We start from the raw sequence: 19,837 nt of genomic DNA on the forward strand, positions 1-19,837 counted from the left end.
TTGTGTACATGGTGCTGGGGATGGAACCCAGGGCCTCACACATTCTAGGCAAGTGCTATTCCACTGAGTTACATCCCCAGGCCTAATTTCAATCTTTTAAAATTCAGCCTTCTTCCTTGAACCCTAGGTGAGTCATCAAGTTCGCTCAATTCTTCTGAAGTCTCTCGTCCCCCTATTTGCATCTTTTTCCATTCTCTCCCTTTATCAACTCACAATTTATCCCAAAGTGCCAGATTAATATTTTTCTAATTTTTACAATTTTACTTCTAGCTTCAGAAACCACTGAAGGCTCCCACTACCTACAGTGTCAAGTTCAAATCCTTAAACAGGCAACCAACACTCAATATAGTTTAGTCTACTATGACTACCTCATGCTCTACAGCCTGGTCCACAATGCTCTAATTTGATAAACCACTCATTTTTGTATCACAGGGCAATTATTATCTTAAAATAAGAGCTGTTCTCTCTCCTGAACTAAGCTATATTCTTCTTAGAAGAAACCATACCTAAAACATTTTTCTATTTCTCACACACACAAAGTATAACCCCATATTTTGAGGTGCTTAAAAACATCTGTAGATTGAAATGAGACCTAAATATATTAAAAAGAAGAAAAAACTAGCTAGATACCAAGGAAAACACTGTTAAGCCTTTCCAAGAGTTGAAATCCTTGGAGTGCCTCATGTTAATTTTCTGTAACCTATAGCAGATGCCAAAAGTAACTGCTGAGAACTCAAGAAATCCTGGAGTGTTGCAAGATAGAAACAGAAGCTTGCCAATAAGAGGAAAAGAAAAGAAAAAAAAAAACTATAAAACACCAGCCAATATGAGATTCAGTATGTCAGTAATACTTTTTACCATACTGTCACTAGATTGTCCATATAATCTTTATCAATAACTATCTAGCTTTTACTTTCTTTGGACATATCAAAAGTAGAGGCACTATTGTTCATCTACTCAATTCATTGCTTACAGTCTGATTTCTCTCCCAGTTTTGAAAAAGGGCTCTCTATGATGAGCTATACTTATTACTCCAGATTCTGATCTTATATCCAGTGAAAATGAGTCTCAGTATCTGGTTAAAAAAAAATACTACAGGCCTTTGTTTCCATAAAGTTTATCTTAGAAATTGAACAATTTTACTAAACGAATTGTTAAAATGGAGATTATATTTCTTAACATGCAAACACATATAAATTTATAGGAAAAGATTTGGAAGGGAACACCTGGAAACACATATTTCTGAGACTAGGAGTAGATTGGTATACATTAGTGCATTGCTTTAAATATTTTCCTTTTAAAAATCAATTGTGTCTTGCTACTCACATCTATTTTCTTTACTTTTTTTTTTTTCATCAAATTCCACAGGGCACCTATAAACATTCATCTAAGAAAAGTGTTCTACCGCTGCTATTTCCTATTTTAAACAAATTCCCTGACCAGTTGCTCTATAAAAAATAATGCTATTAGTGGGTATCCCTGGATTAAATCCTTCATTTCTGTCACATTAGCACAAATTTACATTCCTTACTGAGAGGCAGTGTGATGTTGTAGTGCAAGCAAAAGGGCTTTAATTATAGTTCTGGCTCTGCCAAGAATATGCTGTGGGAACTTGGAAAAATCACTTTAATTTTTTTAAAGATGATTTAGATTAGCCTATTCTTTGGCAACAAGAATATTTACAAAGTTTATTCTGAGGAGGGAAAGCTCCCACATCAGTTTCAAAGGTGTGCAAACCTCAAGGCAAGATGACAAATTCCTTCAATTTATCAAACTCTTAAGTCCCTAGCATACGCGCGGTACGTGAAGGACACACTCATTTCAGGCGCTCACTCGTCGGGATTGAAATGGATTTGTAAGGAGTCAAGTCCTTTCACCTAAGAAGCGTTTCGCTTCTCGGTTAGTCATAGCAGTCTCCCAAACTGCCAGAGTCTATTTATTCGCCTGTTCACTCTCATCAGGCCACTGGTAAGACCTACCTGCTGTGAGCATGGAGGGGGCGCGACTACAGTTCCCAGCATGCCTTTTCCCACCCCTGCCCACCCCTGCCCGCTGCGGGTCACCCCGGCAGGCCGGGACTTGTAGTCCCAACCCCCGGCTGGCGGTGAGGCTGAGGCACTCTGGGAATCTACTCCTCCTAGCAGTGAGGCCGTGAAGTCCTATTGTGACAACTAAGGTTTCCCCTGAAAGGAGCTGCATGCCTTCCTCCAGAAAAAACTCATCCTAACATTCCTCTGACCACCGAGCTCCCCGGCCGGGACACGCCCAGGAAGTGGAGACGGGTGGTCCCCTAGACAGCTCAAGTGTCTTCCAGCCACTCGGAGCCGGCTGGGCGGGCTTGGAGGAGGAGCGGCCGTGAGGCGGGCAAGCGGGGGCGGGGCGGCGCGGCGTAGCCTTGGGGCGGGGCCGGAGCGCGGGGCCGCGCGTCTGGGTGGCGGCGGGGGCGCGCCCGTGGGGAGAGGCGGCGGCGGCTGCGGCTGCGAGTGGGGGGTGGGGGGGGAGGAAGAACCGGGGAAGGGGGCAGGGCGAGCGGAGAGCAGTGTTCCTGAGGCGGCGGCGGCGTCTCGGACGGAGGAGGAGGAGGAGGGCGGGGAAGGAGGATGGAGCAAGCTGGGGGTTGGGGTTGGCGCTAGCCGCAGCGGCTGGCCTCGTACTGTGGGAGAACGACTGGCTGCTCCTGGAAGTTGTGGTGTCGGGAGCCGGGCGGGTGCCGCCGCAGCCGCCGCCTGGGCGGTGGGGAGGAGGAGGGAGCGGCAGGGTTGGCGGGGGTCGGGAGGGAGGGACGGGCAGGGGGAGCGAGCTGGGGAAGACGGAGCGGGCTCTGCGGCGGGCGGGCGGGCGGCGGGGGGGCCAGCGACCGCAGCCTGGGGGACGCGGGAGGATGGAGCAAGTGGAAATCCTGAGGAAATTCATCCAGAGGGTCCAGGCCATGAAGAGTCCGGACCACAATGGGGAGGACAACTTCGCCCGGGACTTCATGGTGAGTGTCTTCGCTCGCTGTCGCCTTGTCTCGTCGGCACCGGAGCCCCCTGCTGCCTCTCCGGGCCGGCCAGGGCTGCCAGCGCTTTGTGTGCAGCTGTGAGGAGCAGGGGGCGCGCACCCACCCGAGGGCCGGGTGGTCCCAGAGACCGGCGGAGAGGAGCTCGCCTCCGCCCCTCAGCCTCCTTTCTCATCCTCCCGGGTTCGCGGCCCCTCGGCGAGCGCCCGCGGGGCCGAGCTCGCACTCGGCACAGCCGCCCGCGACCACCTATTGTTTCTCGGGCCAGGAGCCGGAGGCTAGTGAGGTGCAGGCCGAGGGGGCTGGGGACTCGCCTTTCCACGCCTTCCCACTCGGCCTGCCCTTCCCGGGATGTTCGAGGCAGGGTGTCTGGCTGCGACCCGAGGACAGCGGGTTGTGGCTGGCAGAGGAACGAGGGTGCCTTTGCTCAAGCCGGCCTCCAGGTGGGCAAGGTAGGACTCATGCTTTCTCCTGGTTCACAATTATTTTCTCCTACATTTGGGAGAGGATTGTCCGTAGAGTCTCATGGTTTACCTAATTTCCATTCACTCCCGTGTCGTCTCTTCTCTTGAGACCCAGGTTTGAGATGGTCTTGGGGTCACTGTGACTTCAGATTGAAGGGGGTCATTGTGGGTGGGGGTTGTCCTGTAGGAAGCTTACTTCGGACTCCCTGGGGGATATTGCCGAAGGCGGAGGGGATGTGACTATCACTTCCTATCCGGGGTGGGGGTGGGGAACTTGGGAACAATAGTCCTGGTGGGGCGGAGGCGACGGTACGGGCCGAAGCCCTGAACCGGGAGATAACCTTCCCGGCCCCCCCCCTCGCCCCCCTCCCTTTCCGCCTTGTGCTTGTGCAGACAGGCTTGAGAGGAGGTGAGGGTTAAAAACCTTGTTCGTGAAATTGCTGTAGATATATCACTGTGAGGGGGTCAGATCCGAAGGCGTGGGACCAGAAGCGGACTTCCTACGTTACCCCCCCGACCCCGCCCCTTTTATTTTTCTGCTGGACAATGTTCCCTCTAGGGTTGTTTCCCGGCTTAGGAGGCGGTGGTTGCGGCTGCTGCTCCTACGGATATTGCGCAAGATTGGGGCGTTGGAAACCCTGGAGGTCTGGGGAATGGAAAAGGAAGTGGGACTTTGGGAAGTGATTGCTCCTTAGCCTTGGCGGGCCTTGGGAAGGGGAAATTAGCTAGGGAAAAATTTGCTCCTGAACAGGGAGCAAGAATAATCACATAACTGAAATTCGATTGTGAGAAGGATACACAGTTAATGTCTATAAAAATGAACAGGCACCAAACGTTAGCCAGTTTGTTTCCAAGTGCAGTGATTTCAATGTGCAGGTGAAATGGCTTTTAGGACAGAAATAATTTTCACCTTTTTAAAGGATTCTGTCTAGTAAAGCTTTAGCGTTAAAATTGTTAACAGCTGAAAAAACAGATCCTGAGCCTTACAACAGTATTATAATAGCATGTTGAGCTTTGTGATTCCCTCCTCCCAGGCCAATAATAGAGGATAGGAGTAGGTTTTATTATTATCTTGTGAAAACTGAAAATTGTAGATAAAAGTCTATTTTGAACATTTTCTCTTGGTATTTAGTCTTTATGTTTTTGAACAATTACTTTTTGGTCTGAAAAGATTAAAGAAAGGAGAGGACATTTTCCATTTATGCTGTTGAGAATGGATTGTGTGGTATCTTTTGAATGGTGTCATTTACAATAATTGTGTAGAGTCCCCCTTTTGCTACTCTCTAGCAAAAATAAAATGCATTGAGTATTTAGAATCTTTAAAAGTAATAATTTTCAGTCCTATTGGGTTATGGAAGAAGAGGTGGTGTGGTTCCTGGCCGTTTCTTGGTTTCTCACTTTGTTATGCCTGGCTATATATGGTTTGGAAGGAGCACTGCTTGATAATATAGGCCATCAGGACAGGTGACCAGTCTCTGAACTCCTGAACAGGGGAAGTAGCCTTAAGGTTGGTTCATGCTTTGGGGATGAGTCAGGGATTCTTATTGGAGATTTCATTTCTCAAGGACTCAATGACTTTTTTCTTCCATAATACTTTGGTGTAGCTAGGTGATTCTACATTGGAGATTTGATGACCAAAGCTATTCTTTTATAGTGCCTGCTTTTTTTTTAAATTTCCTGAGTTGATAAGCAATAACTATAATTAAGACTGCCTGTAGTTGGTGCTGCTTTTCTCTTGACTGGAAGGCTGGAGAGCAATTGTGTACTGTCATGGAAAGAGAATAGATGATCAGATTTATTCTTAAATTCTGATGTGGATTAAAAATGTGTTTTAAAATCTTAACATTTTTAGAACTGAGCCTTAGAGAGAGTTCCATTATGAAGTATTACTGGTATTTCAAATTTGGAAATTCTAGAGTAGTAATTACTAACAATAATCAGTAATCCTTATACTTAGGAAAGTGGAATGGGCATTCAAACCTGTGGTCTGACTCCATAATGCTATTTCCATTATTCTGTAGTCCCATCACCCAAAGCCTATATTGTTTAATATTTTTAGTTTTATGTTGCCTCCTGCAGTAGGGGTAAAACCAAGGGTCTCTGAGCTACACCCCCAGCTCTTTTTATTTTATTTTGAGGTACAGTCTTACTAAAAATTGCCCAGACTATCCTGGAATTTGTAATCCTTCTGCTGCAGCCTCAGTAGCTGGGATTATAGGTTTGTGCCCTATATCTGCCATGTTAATATTTTTAATCATTCTGTGTGACCATAATTGCATGTCTCATTTTATATTCTTGTGGTTTTAGACTTAGATTTTTGATAAGATTTTTTTCATTTATTAAAACTGCTTTGTAAAAATAATTTTAACTAATATTAGTGGCTTAATAGTTTGTATAATATTTTACCAAGTGACCATTTTATAATGTAACCATTTCATTATGCTTAAATGTTTAGGCCATTCTATTTTCTGTAATATATAATATGTGATAGACATACATAGAGCTTTTGTATTCATGATTATCTCATATCTTTCCAGTAGTAGAAGTACTAGGTAAGAGGATATGAATGCTTAATACATGTTTATAAATAACTGTTTGAAAAAATTGTATTGATTTATACAAATGTCAGTAATATGAGTGTTCATATTATAATTGCATTAATCTTTACTTAATGGCTGAAAAAATGGTATCTTATTTTAATTTGTATTTCTTGAATACTGTTAAGGATAGGAATTTTTCTACCCTATTGTTAAATATTCTGTGAGTTAGTCATTTGTTCTTGGCCTTAGTCTCTTGTGTCCCCATCCTCTAAAAGAGGAGAAAACTTAAGGTACTGTGATTGTGTAAATTATGGCACCTAGATTATTACTTACATGTTGGAAACAGGCTAATTTTGCAAATAAACAAATTGGCAAATAAACAGTTAATTTGTGAAGTTGTAAAACTTGAACTTTATTATCTCAACTTTTAATCTTTACAAGGTAGCAGGCTGTGATCATGACAAGTTGTCATTCATGTTTGTCAGAGAGGTTTTACTCTATACAGTACCCTGAAGTATTCTGGAGGAAAGGTGTCCCTCAACTGTACTCTGAGAACCAGTGAGCCACTATGAGCCAGGGCTAAAGGTGGTGCTGGTGTGAAGGATCTTGTACTAACAATACTATGTTTAGTTTTTCTGTAGACTCATAATGGCAATTGTAGACAGTTCTGCACTACAATTCTTAGAGTTACAGGGAGAGTAAGATGGTGTTAAGAAAGTACATGTTCTGGCCCAACAGTCTTGCAGTGTTACCCCACTCCATCTTCTCCCATCCCATCTTTGCAGACTGCTTTTTGAGATTACTATAAAACTTAATGTGTATCATCCAAATAGGTTTTGGTAGAAAAGCTGAGAAATCACTACTCTGGGTCTCTGGAGAGCCACTGAATGTTTTAAGGAAGATGGCAGTCATTTGACAGATTTGTGTTTAAGTTGATTCTGGTGGCAGCATAAAGTATGGCATTTTAGAAGCTGTTGAAATATAAGAAGTTAGACATGAGGGCCTTTGCTGAACTAAATCGGGGAGAATAGAGAGTATACAGTAGATTTGATAAGAAAAAAATTCTTAATGATTGACTAGATGTGAATAGTAAAGAAAAAAGAAGTATAGTAGTAAGACTCCAGCATTTCTACCTTGGTATACTACTCAAGCTAGAAGGTAACATTCGGTAGAATAAAGGAGTAAGGGAGTAGAAACAGGTAGAGGGGAATGAAACAAGGTAGTAGGAAAAAATTTCAAGGAAGAGGAGGTTAAATTTTAGTTTTGGACATGTTAAAATGGAGATACCCTGGGGTGCAGTGGTGCACACCTGTAATCCCAGAAATTTGGGAGGCTGAAGTAGGAGGATTAGAAGTTTAAAGCCAGCCTCAACAACGTAGTGAGTCCCTGTCTCAAAAAAAAAAAAAAAAAAAAAAAGGACTGGGGATGTGACTCAGTGGTAAAGCACCCCTGGGTTCAATCCCTTGTACCAAAAAAAAAAAAAAAAAAAAAAATATTTAGGTGTCCTTATATACATATGTAGGACATAGTCAAGCATCATAGTGAATAAGGGTATTCTGACAGGGTGATGTTTTTAAAGAAAGCAGCCAAAAAATGTTCCAGTGATTGTTTCTAAGAAGGTATGGCCAAAGATAATGGAGCCTAACTAGAGATGTCAGTTGTTACCAGAGTCAAATAATGCTGGATGAGAAGAACCCATTCCTTTTGACAAGTAGGACTATTTGTCCTAGAAAAAGCAGTTTGGGGTTAGTTACAGGAAGAAGCCAGATTGTAGTGGTTTGAGGAGAAAATAGATAAAGTATAGGTATAATTACCTTCCATTTTAATATTTGGAAGGTAGATGGTAGAAGTGAAAGAAGGTACAGGTTGCAATGCAAGACAGTTTCCCTCTCACTCCCTGCTATTTTACAAAAATAAATAAAGATTATTTTTATATTATTTCTTATTTATGAGCATATTTTCCTTTGTGAAGTGATTGTTTAAATATAATTTTTAAAAATATCAAGAATCTTGTCTTGTGATTAAGCAAAATTTCTGAAAGTTTTGATTCATGTTTGGATTTGAAATATTAGAAATCAAAAAGGGAGGGAAGACTGAAAGCCTAGAAAGATCTTTATGCTGCAGAGACTAGATAAGTATAAAAATTGTAATTATTTATTCATATTGTGGCTTGTAGGGTTTTGTTGCTTTAAGATAATGATAGCTTTATTGAGGTATAATTACCTACCATAAATTTCATTTAAAGTATACATTTCAGTAGTTTTTAGTATAGTCACAGAGTTGTGCAATCATCAGTAGAGTCAATTTTGGAAAATTTTCATCACCTTAAAAGAAACCCTACACACAACAGCAGTCACTCTCCTCCTTCCAGCCATAGGCAACCACTAATACGTCTTCTGTCTTCTTAGATTTGCCTAATCTGAACATTTCATATAAATGGTGTTGTGATATTTGGTGTTTTGTGACTGATTCCACTTAATATAATGTTTTCAAGGTTAATTCATGTTGTAGAGTGTGTCAGTAGTATGTTATTCCTTTTATGGTTGAATTAGAATCTATCCTATGGGTACTACATTTTGTTTATCCATTCCTCTGTTTATGGGTAATTTAATTGTTTCCATGGTCTTTATGAGTAATGCTACATTTGTATACAAGTTTTTGTGTGAACTGATAGTTTTTTTTCATTATTTGTTTGCAATACTGGAATTGAACCCAGAGTCTTGCACATGCTGGGCAGGTGCTCTACCCCTGAACTACATTCACAGCCCTTTCTTAAATTTAATTTTGGGACAGAGTCTCCTTGATTGCCTAAACTGGTCTCAAACTTGTGATCCTCCTGCCTCAGCCTTCTGGCTTGCTGGGATTACAGGCACATGCCACCACTGGTTGGACCTGTTTTAATTCTCTTAGGTCCACATTGAGGAGCAGAATTGCTAGGTCAGAAGATAACACTCTATTTGACATTTTGAGGAACTGCCAGACTGTTTTCCCGAGATAGCACATTTTATATTCCCACCAGTACTATATATGGGTTCCTGTTTCTCTACATCTGTGTTTTTGGTTATAAATACCTTGTTGGTTTGTAAGGTTTTGTGTGTCCAACTTGTCTTTCAAAGATATTTTGTATTTCAAAGATTTTTCAGTCTCTCCATGCATCTTAATGCTTTCCTGGTGCCTGTTGTTTAGCTGTGGGTTTTGTTTGTTTGTTTGGGTTGGGGGTCCATCCTTTGATGAGTATTTAACCAGACATATTTATATTTTAACTAACTTCAAGAGTAGAAGTGAAATTTTAAATACTGTCCAGACATGGCTCACTGAGATGAACACTAAAAATTAATTTCATGTTAATTCTCTAGAATGTTTTACTGTATTTACTTTTAGAATATCGTTGTCTTATTTTTTTTTCAGTATTGGACAGTTTCGTTTGGAAAATATTTTGAAAGGATGAAACTAAAAGCAAGACATTAATATTTATTTAGTTTTAATTTTATTTATTTTATAAATTTAAAATGTATGCATTTCCTATAGCACTCATTTCATTAGGTTCATAAACACATGTCTATCTTATCCAAACTAAAAGCCTCCCAGGCTAGAAACTGGGACTTAATTATCTCTGTGTCCCCATTACTTAATATAATACCTTCCTGACATTTAATAGGTACTAATATCCATTGCATGAGCAAATATTGAAGGTGAGCTTAATGGTATTAGAAAGAAAATTTTGTCAGGTGATTTCTTTAAATGATCCAGGGGCTTGCTCTTAGACCATCATGAGAACTTGCTTCTTCTCACTCCTACACACAGGTATGCTTATACACAGTGTCCACTGAAAAAGAAAATACAAGATAAGGAGCTAAACTGAATTTAGACCTTTTAACTAAGTATTGCTTATTAATTGCAATTTGTTCTACATAAGTTTGTATAATAATATTCTACTTATCTGTCTCTGGACACTGCTTGGTATGCATAGGGATGCATTAGGGTCCTTTAAAAGTAACTTTTCTACTAATCTATTCCCTGCCAATCATACTTGGAGAACCTTTTCTGAGACTACTAATTTTAACAAAATGCCCAATTTTAAACTTTTTTTTTTTTTTTTTGTGGTGCTGGGGATTGAATCCAGGGCCTTGGGCATGCAAGGCAAGCACTCTACCAAGTGACCTATATCCCCAGCCCCAATTTTAAACATTTGGTTTTTGATTTAATAAAACCTAGATATTTGTTACTGTCATCTCTTAAAAAATGGAGAACACATAGATGTTTGGGAGTGATTACAAACAGTAACTGCTCTATCCTTGTTTCTTGTCTTATCCAATCCATTCCACATATCATATGTACTTTCCCAAAATACCACTTGTTGGCATCTGTAGGCTAATAGGAACCAACTACTAAAATCAGATGTATGTTCAGCCTCCATCTTACTTTTTAGTTGTATTTAGTCCTTTTTTTTTTTTTTTTTTTTTTTTTTAGAGAGAGAGAGAGAATTTTCAATATTTATTTTCTAGTTCTCGGCTGACACAACATTCTTGTTGGTATGTGGTGCTGAGGATCGAACCTGGGCCGCACGCATGCCAGGCGAGCGCGCTACCGCTTGAGCCACATCCCCAGCCCCTGTATTTAGTCCTTTAATGCATGTATAAAGGACTACATTGGAAACATGATCTTTTTCTTTTCAATAAATATTGTTTAAAAATACTCATGGTTCCTTTTGCTAAACATTAAAATTATTAGAAATTTTAAATACCTAAGCAGTTCAAAATATTGGATCTAATGTCCACTGTTTTACAAATTTTATTTATCTTCTCTTTTTTCTTCCCATCTTGATTTCCTGATTTCTACTTGTCCCCTCCCCTCAGTTTTATAATTCTGGCTCTAGTTGAGAAGCCTATATAGGATTAAGTTTATACTATTTAGCTTGGCATTCCATAACTGCCTTAACATATTTTCACATTACATTTACAGAGTATACCTATACTATGCATTATGTATCCTCTCTTCCCCCTGAAATAAGCTCTTCCTTATCCTTGAATATAAATGAATAAAATCTTGCTTCTCTGTGGTTGAACATATATTTTCCCTTCTTAGAAAGCTTTCCTATATTTACAGACTAGTACTTTGAAGATCAGAAAACTAAAAATTTAGAATGAGCTTATTGTGTTTACCTAGAACTCAGAAGCAAAAATATAATACATATTTTCTGGGATAAATATTTTAGACCTGTTTGTCTTTTATTTATTTACTTTTTTTGGAACTGGGGATTGAACCCAGGGGTACAATTGTCTATTTCTCTCAGAAATCACACACAAATCTTGTTTCCATTTGTATAATCTTACAGCGAATGTGGCTGGCTCGTGGCAAAGAAAAGAAACAAAACAGTAGTTGCTTCTCTAAAGTTTTTCCTTGGGACTGTGGAATATGGATCATGTTACTAAGAAACTTTGGGGATGTATATTAATGTCTGTATTTCCTGTGGTAACTTTTTCAGAGTGCTTTTATTTTTTAATGTTTTAATTGGTGCATTATAATTATAATAGCAGAACTCATTGTGACATTCATACAACATTTGCTCAGCTTATTTTCTTGTAATTCCCCTTTCTCTCCACTCTTTTCTCCCCTTGGTCCCCTTCCTCTACTGGTTTCCCTTTTTAGTTTTTTAATCAGTGCATTATAATTTTATAAAAGTGGGATTTATTGTGATACATTTGTACATGCATATAGCATAATCTGGCCACATTCCCTAGTAGTTCTGTTTTCCCCTCTCCCTTCCTTCAAAAAAAGATCAGATGACTGTATCTGTGGGTTTGTCTCTGTATCTTCTATTTCATTGATATACATGCCTGCCTTTGTGCCTCTTCCTCTAACCTTGTTTTCCCTTTTATGTTTGTGAAATCCTTTATTTTCTTTCTAATTTACATATATGAGAAAAAGCATTTGACCCTTAACTTTCTGAATCTGGCTTGTCTTACTTAACTGTTCTCCAATTCCATTCATTTACCAGCAAATGACTTAATTTCATTGTTAATGGCTGAGTAGAACTCTACTGTGTACAAATATCACATTTTCTTTAACCATTCATCTGTTGACAGACATCTAAACTGGTTTCATATCTTGGCTATTGTGACTTATGCTGCTTTAAACATAAGTATGTATATATTGCTGTAGTAATGCTGATTTTAGTTCTTTTGGATAATACCAAGTGGAAGAATAGCTAGATCATATAGTGGCTCCATTCCTCGTCTTTTGAGTAGCCTCTATACTGATTTTCATAGTCTTTAGACTAATTTGCAGTCCCACCAACAATGTGTCAGTTTTCCTTTTTCCCCCACATCCTTGCCAGCATTTATTATTGTTTATATTCATCATAATTGCCATTTTAACTGGAGTGAGATGAAATTTCAGTGTAGTTTTGATGCATTCAACGGATTGCTAAGGATGTTGAACTTTTTTCTTTCATTTTATTTGTTGGACATTTGTATTTTTTTGAGAAATATGTTTAGTTCATTTAATCATTTATTGATTGGGGTTTTTTTGTTCTTGGTTTGGTAAGTTTTTGAGTTTTTTTTTTATATATATATTCTGGATGTTAGTTCTCTATTGGAAGAGTAACTGGCAAAGATTCTCTCTCATTCTATAGGCTTTGTCTTTACATTCTTAATTGTTTGCTGTGCATAAGTTTTTTAATTTGATGCCATCTCACTTTTTAATTCTTGGCTTTCTTTAGCTTTAGAAATCTTGTGAAGGAAGTTGATGCTTGTGTCTATATGTTGTAGTGTTGACCCTTCATTTTTTTCTAGCAGTTGCAAAGTTTCTGGTTTAAATCCTAGGTCTTGATTTACTTTAAGTTGACTTTTGTGCAGGGTGAGAGATAGGAATTCTGGTTTCATTCTTCTATGTATGGACATCAAATTTTCCTATCATCATTTTTGCCTATCTTTTCTCCAAGGAATGTTTTTGGCACTTTTGTCAAAGATCAGATGACTGGGGCTGAGGTTGTTGCTCACTGGTAGAGTGCTTGCCTAGCACAAGTGAGGCACTAGATTCAATCCTTGGCACCACATTAAAAAAATGAAATAAACACAAAGCATTTCTTCCTGATTAAATCAGATATGTAGAAAAAAATAATTAAAAAAAGATCAGATGACTGTATCTGTGGGTTTGTCTCTGTATCTTCTATTTCATTGATATACATGCCTGCCTTTGTGCCAGTATCATTCTATTTTTATAACTATAACTGTGTAGTATAATTTGAAATCAGGTATTAATTTAGGACTTCTTCCCCTCTCTAGTTCTGTTAAGAGTATCATGGCGGGGGTGGGGGGAGGCTGGGGCTGGGGCTCAGCTGTAGAGCGTTCACCTAGCACATATGAGGCCCTGGGTTTGATCCTCAGTATCACATAAAAATAAATAAATAAAATAAAGGTATTATGTTCAACTGCAACTAAAAAATAAACAGTTTATAAAAAAAGAATATTATTGGTATTTTGATAAGTACTGCATTCAATCTATAGATCACTTTTGGTAATATGGCAGTTTTAACAGTATTAATTCTGCCTATCTAGGAACGTGGGAGTTATATTTTCTAATATCTTCCTCAATTTCTTTTTTCAATATTCATAATTTTCATTCTGGAGGTCTTTCATCTCCAAATAATTATCATCCAAGATTGTTTTATCTAGCAAAGCTGTTCTTTAGAATCAGAGAAGAAATAAAAATCTTCAAAATATGAATAAATCAAAATAATTCATTAGTACTAAGCATGTACTGAAACAGATCTGTGTAAGCTGCAGGTCTTTGTAGCCAAGAAAGTCCATTTTAATGTTAGCAGCTAATCAAGGTAGGGAATGCCAGCTAGCGTCAGCTCTGGGGTCACACGTGGCAAAGCTGGACTCCTTCTCCACAACCATTGAATGATGGTACAACTCTTAATGACAGGCTATATCCTACAGTGCTGCACAGACCCCAGAAACTTGCTGCCAATTTCTTATTTCTAGGTTCCTGTCTCACAAATTGAAAGAATGGAATCCACAGGCAAGGAAGAGTGAGTGTGAGAGAGTGAGATTTATTCAAGTGGGGAAAAAAAGAGACACCTCTCACAGGGCAAGAGAGGACCCAAAAGCAGGTTGCTGCTTGAGTATGCTAATCTAGAGGTTTCTGTAGCTCTTGAGTCAACATAATTGGTCCAAATATGCTGAATTAATCAGTGTTTGGAAAAGTACAAATGCTGTTGGTTAGCCCTGTAATCCCATTCAGGTCAGTCCCACTTCCATTTTCCAGGAAGTTGAGGTGGCCAGATTGTGGATGCTTGGGGGATGGGAGCTGCAGCTCCGGTGTTGTCACCAGCCTGAGCCACCAAATAATACAGGTCAGTATGCTTTGGTGCCCCTCAGGTCGCTCTGGCCTGGAGGGCCCTGTGTGGCTATGGGGGTGCCCATCACTAGCGCGCCCTGGGACCTGCTCCACAGCTCCCTGACAAGGACTTGGCTTCAGTATCACAGAAAATATGTAGTCTGTTTTTAAAAAGATGTTTAACAAAATTTGAATAACTACCTGGGAGCCATGAAGAAATTCAGAAATTTGTCCCTGTCATCAGTGGTCTTTACCATTCATACCAAAGATATTGGTTGAAGTTTATGAGTGCCCTGGGTGCTGTATTTAGAATTGGAGATTAAAAGTATGGCATTTAGGGAGGTACTAACTGAACATACGTATTGAAAAGGAGTTTTCCTGGGTGTAGTGAGTGATCCTCCAGGGGATCTGTGAACCCTTTCATATTGTATAATTTTTTGTTTATTAGTCCAGTTTGAAGGGAAGAAAAAGTTCATAGTCCTTGACTTACAAGGGCTTGGATGCCGAAAATCTTAGAGCCTCCTGGGCAGCTGGGATTACAGGTGTGTACCACCACGCCTGGTTTGGAGTAGGACTTTTTAAAATCAATTTTTAGCCAGTGTTCTTAAATCTGGTAATTTTATTTTATTTCAGATATATAAAGCAGTACTCTGTCTGTTCTTAGATCTCTCTCACAGTTCTTAGATCGCTCTTTTTTATCCCCCTTCTCTTTTCTTGGTGCTGGAGATTGAACCCATGGTCTTATGGATACTAAGCACATGCTCTGTCCCTGAGCTACACTCCCAGCCACAATTATGCCCAATTTTTCATCATCTTCTTTCAAATCTGTTCTTTAGGACATGGGCAACTGATTTATAATGGTGGTCTCTTGTTTAGTTTTGATTCTCCAGCAAATTTGAGTTTTCAATAAGATTACTCTAAAGAGGTTTTGAGACTTTGCATTTGTGATCAGAACAGAAAGGAGTTCTAGGTCATATGCTACAAAGACAGAGAATAGCTTTTTACATACTTTATGTATGATGGCTCTACTTCTGAAGTCATTGACTCTTTAGTGTTAAAAGGAACATTAATACTGTCCAGAAACTGAGGAGTTTATTATGGATCTTGCAATTAGAAAGGTTGCAGAGCTGGATTTAACCCAATACATTAAATGAAAGGGGGTACTTTTTCTAAGACACAGTAGTACGTGGGCATTCTTTAGAAGAAAAGTCGGTAAAAGAAAAAAATCGTTTTTTATCATTATGGATTTTTGGCTACAGCTTACTTCCTAACTAGCATAAGTGAAAAAAGGATTTATTGCAATAAAATACTGCTCTTCAACTGCTTGAAGAATAAGAACTGAGAAATGGAGATCCATTTATATATTTTCATACCATCTTTCTATGCTCCTCCATGTTTATCAGTTTTTCTGACTTCTGGGGCTGCTTGAGTACTGGTATTTGCTTCTCTACATACCTGCTATACTGTTCTTTCTTTACATTTTGACTTCTGTTTTAATTCTACTTTCTCTTTTAACTTATGGTGGTCTATCCTGTCTTATTCACTTTTACCTTAGTTGAGGGGAAGAGTTAGAATGACTAGAATTGTTATATCTCACTTTCCAATTACTGAGAATCAGTCAACTTATCAGTGAGATGAGTATTCTGCAGTATAAGTATGTGTAATTGACCAGGATGGGGAGTTCATTCGTAATTGTGTGGAAGAAACTTAGAGAAAGGAGGAATGGTTTACTAATTAGGCAGTCCAGAGTGTCCAGTGTAGAATCCTTGAAGCAAAACTGGAAGGAAAAAAAACTACTATTTTAATGTTTCATCCCTATGTTAGTTCTGTTACTGAAACAAATATCCAAGATCATCATTTTTTTAATATTTATTTTTTAGTTGTAGTTAGATACAATACCTTTAATTTTACTTATTCATTTTTATGTGATGCTGAGGATTGAACCCAGGGCCTTCCATGTGCTAGCCCCAGCCCCCAAGATCATTCAATTTTTAAAAGGGAAAAGTTATATTTTGTTTTGGGGATTCCAGTCCATGATTAATTGGTTTCATTGCTTTTGAGTGTGTGGCAAGTCAGCCCATCATAACAAGGAGTGTACCCTGGGGCAGAGCTGCTTCCCTCATGACTGGAACATGAAAGAATGGAAGCCCATAATTCCCTTTTGAGGACATTCTCCCAATCCCAGAAGACCTCTTACTAGGCCCTGCCTCTAAGATTCAACCACTTTACAATGGCAGCCAGCTGGTGACCAACCTCTAACACATGGACTTTAGGGGACATTTCAAACTAAAGCCACCCCCAAATAAACTTACTTCTTCAGAGAAGGGAAAAGAGGCCTCAAGAGTCCTCATGACCTGAGAGGACACTGTCTTGGTTCTGGCAGAGTGTTATTTTATGCTTACAGTATACATTAAGCATTAAGCAAGATTGTAAGGATTCTGTATAGAAAGTATAAAATTAAGATCATATGTGACAGCATATTTATAGTAGCTTAAGATTTAATAATTTGTTAGTATTAAAATCTGGGACCTTCTTGGTATCCAGTCACTGTTTATTCTCTTCCTGAATATGTATCAGAATACATTGTTAAAATTAATCTAAACTCATGAATCACCTAAAAATTTATATATTCTGTATATTCTAATATTGTACTATCTTGGGTATCAGTGTTCCTGTCTCTGTGCCTGTGTATCTACCTTTGTGTTTTTTTATGTACCTCTCTTTATGTACCATCTCTATCTACTCTGTCAGTTCACCTGTCATTGTGTGCTGATAATGGATATTAGCTTGGGGGAGGGCTTGTGTAATTTGGAAATGTCCTGTAATTTATAACTAGTTATTTGTAATTGTTTACGTCTAATACTATAAATAGATAACATAAGTGTCAAGGGGGAACACAGGATGAATGGATATCCATAATACAATTTTCAACTGAAATTGTTGATTAGGTTCAAATATTTATCTCCACTCATTCACAGGCATTATTGAATGTCATAAAAATTAAAAAGCTTTTTAAAAAATTACAATAAAGTTAGTAGAAAATTATAAAAGAGAAATGTGCCTTTAATGTTTTGATATACCAGATGCTTTTTTTTTTTTAACTTTAGAAAGATAAAGATGAGTATTTTAGTAGCTTGAAAGCTAGAAGCAGAAAATACTTCTTTGTGAAAGTAAGCACTCACATATTATTAGTGGGGGCTGGGGCTATAGCTCAGTGGTAGAGTGCTTGCCTGGCATGTATGAGGCACTAGGTTCAATAAATAAATAAAGGTATTATGCCCATCTGCAACTTAAAAAATATTAGTAATATTAAATAAAGACTTATTATGAGCCCTCTTGAATAAATAGTTAAGTAGGCGTTGGCTAGTTCCACTTTATTGGCCTTTTCATTCCTTTAACCCACTGTAAGCTAATTTCTAGCTCTTAGCATTTTGCTGGAATTGCATTTGCCATGGTTACCTTGTACCTCCTGGACATATTCAGTGAACTATTTTTTTTTTTTTTTATGGTACTGTGGATTGAACCCAGGAGTGCTTAGCCACTGGGCAAGATCCCCCAGCCCTTTTTTTTAAGACAGGCTCTTACTAAGTTGCTTAGGGCCTTACTAAATTGCTGAGGCTGGCTTTGAACTTTCAATCCTCCTACCTCAGCCTCCCAAATTTCTGGGATTATAGGTGTGCACCACCATGCCCAGCTCCAATGAACACTTTATAATAGTACTTATTTTTCTTGATCTCTCTTCAGTATTCAGTGTTGTTGCCATCTTTGTTTTTAAAGCCCTTTCTTCCCTTGATGTTGAAGCACCACTTAAACCTGTTTTTTCTCCTATTTTAGTCTCTTATTCATTTATGCTCAGATGCATCATTATTTAAATTTTTCATGCTCTTAGATTCTAAGGGAAATATAGTCTGATACTTGACTATTTATAAATACTGAAGAATCCAACTAATGTGGTAAAACTGACTATAGTGACATGGGTTATCCTAATGCTCTTTATGATTTTAGAAGAATAATATTAATATTTTTATAGCCTATTGTGATGAATGGTGGATTATTTTTAAATTATTTAATTAGATTTAGAAAATGGGACTTAATCTAAACTAGAAATACAAAGTAAATATTTAAGCAGTACAGCTAATTTTCTGTCATTGCTTTACTATATACCAATTTTGTACTGGTTCTTGACACTGTAAGTTCTTGAACTGTAATGTTTCCAAAATGACCTCACCATTTATTTTTCTAATTGTTAAATAAGGCTTAGGAATTTTTATTTTAAAATAGAATGAATTTAACCAGATCTCTATATTGTCTCTTTTGTCTTTGAAATGTATATTGGAGATAGACAAGGGGAAAATAATCTTTTGATACAAGTGGGCATGAATACTAATTATATGGGATTAAGGAAGGAATGCATACATGGACAGAGAAGTAACATCTTTATACTATGTTTGACTTTAGTAATTTGAAAGTCCAGCATACTGGACATTCTAATGTGTGGATTACAACAGTCGTATATAGGTTAGACCTATCTGGTTCTTAACTGTGTAACTTTGAGTGATTTAAACCACTCTCAAACTTAGTTCTATATTCATAAAGGAAATATTTTGTAGTGTTAGACTTGTTATAAAATAAAAGATGCTAGGAGAATTAGGAAGGAAGAATGAGAGTGTTGAGTGAAAAGTAAATTCGAGAAGAAAAAGACAATCATTTGCTCTTTCTCTTTTGACCTTTTTGGTGAGAGTCAAAAACAGTATCTATAGTATATTAATCTGAAGATGCCATTGATGGTAGGTATTCCCAAGCAAGTCAACATAGTGTTGTTTCAAGGATTTTTACCTAAGCCCTGATTTAAAAATACATCATACATGATTATTTAGAATACACTTCATAGACCAAAGGTTTATTTAAGAATTCTTACCCTAACTACTTGCAGTGTGCTTATAGTTTGTGTTCTCTATTTCATTTTTTAAAAAATGGTTATTGTAACATGCTAAATTGATCGACTTCCCACTGGAGATCACACAACTGGAAAACATTGTTTTAGATTACCATGTTGCACAAATAACAGAAGACTCAGGTGGCATTATTGGGGGGGGTAAGATAATTTTTTATAAAAATTTTTTTAGAAACTTTGTTTAATATATGATGAAAGCAGTAATGACTCAGTTTAGCAGCTTAGTACCTTCAGTTCATATACAAAGATCTTTTTATGTCATTTTAAATGGTTTGCCAAGTGAAGGTTTCTTATTAGATTTAGAAGATTAAATGAGGAAATGTTTATGATACAATGTTTATATATTTATATGTATGTGTGTGTGTGTTTTAATTTTAGTAGTCATTGGGCTTTTATTTTATTTATTTATTTGCTTGTGGTGCTGAGCCAGGCGTGGTGGCACACGCCTGTAATCCCAGCAGCTCTGGAGGCTGAGACAGGAGGATCTCAAATTCAAAGCCATTCTCAGTAACAGTGAGGTGCTAAGCAACTGAGA

General features: G+C 38.3%; 1 protein-coding gene across 2 annotated transcripts in view; it reads left to right on the forward strand.

Annotated features, from left to right (window-relative positions):
• The first annotated feature begins 2,837 nt into the window (after positions 1-2,837).
• The window catches only part of Ptpn12 (protein tyrosine phosphatase non-receptor type 12), a 108,343-nt gene continuing 91,343 nt past the window's right edge, over positions 2,838-19,837 (forward strand). The window contains exon 1 of one of the 2 annotated variants that reach the window (XM_026384946.2): positions 2,838-2,980. In XM_026384946.2, the coding sequence (XP_026240731.2) occupies positions 2,882-2,980 (99 nt within the window). In that variant the 5' untranslated portion in view covers positions 2,838-2,881. The remainder of the gene's footprint in view (positions 2,981-19,837) is intronic. The other variant, XM_026384947.2, reaches the window with a different exon arrangement.

The sequence above is a fragment of the Urocitellus parryii genome, chromosome 3, assembly GCF_045843805.1.
Source record: "Urocitellus parryii isolate mUroPar1 chromosome 3, mUroPar1.hap1, whole genome shotgun sequence".
Taxonomy (NCBI): Eukaryota; Metazoa; Chordata; class Mammalia; order Rodentia; family Sciuridae; genus Urocitellus; species Urocitellus parryii.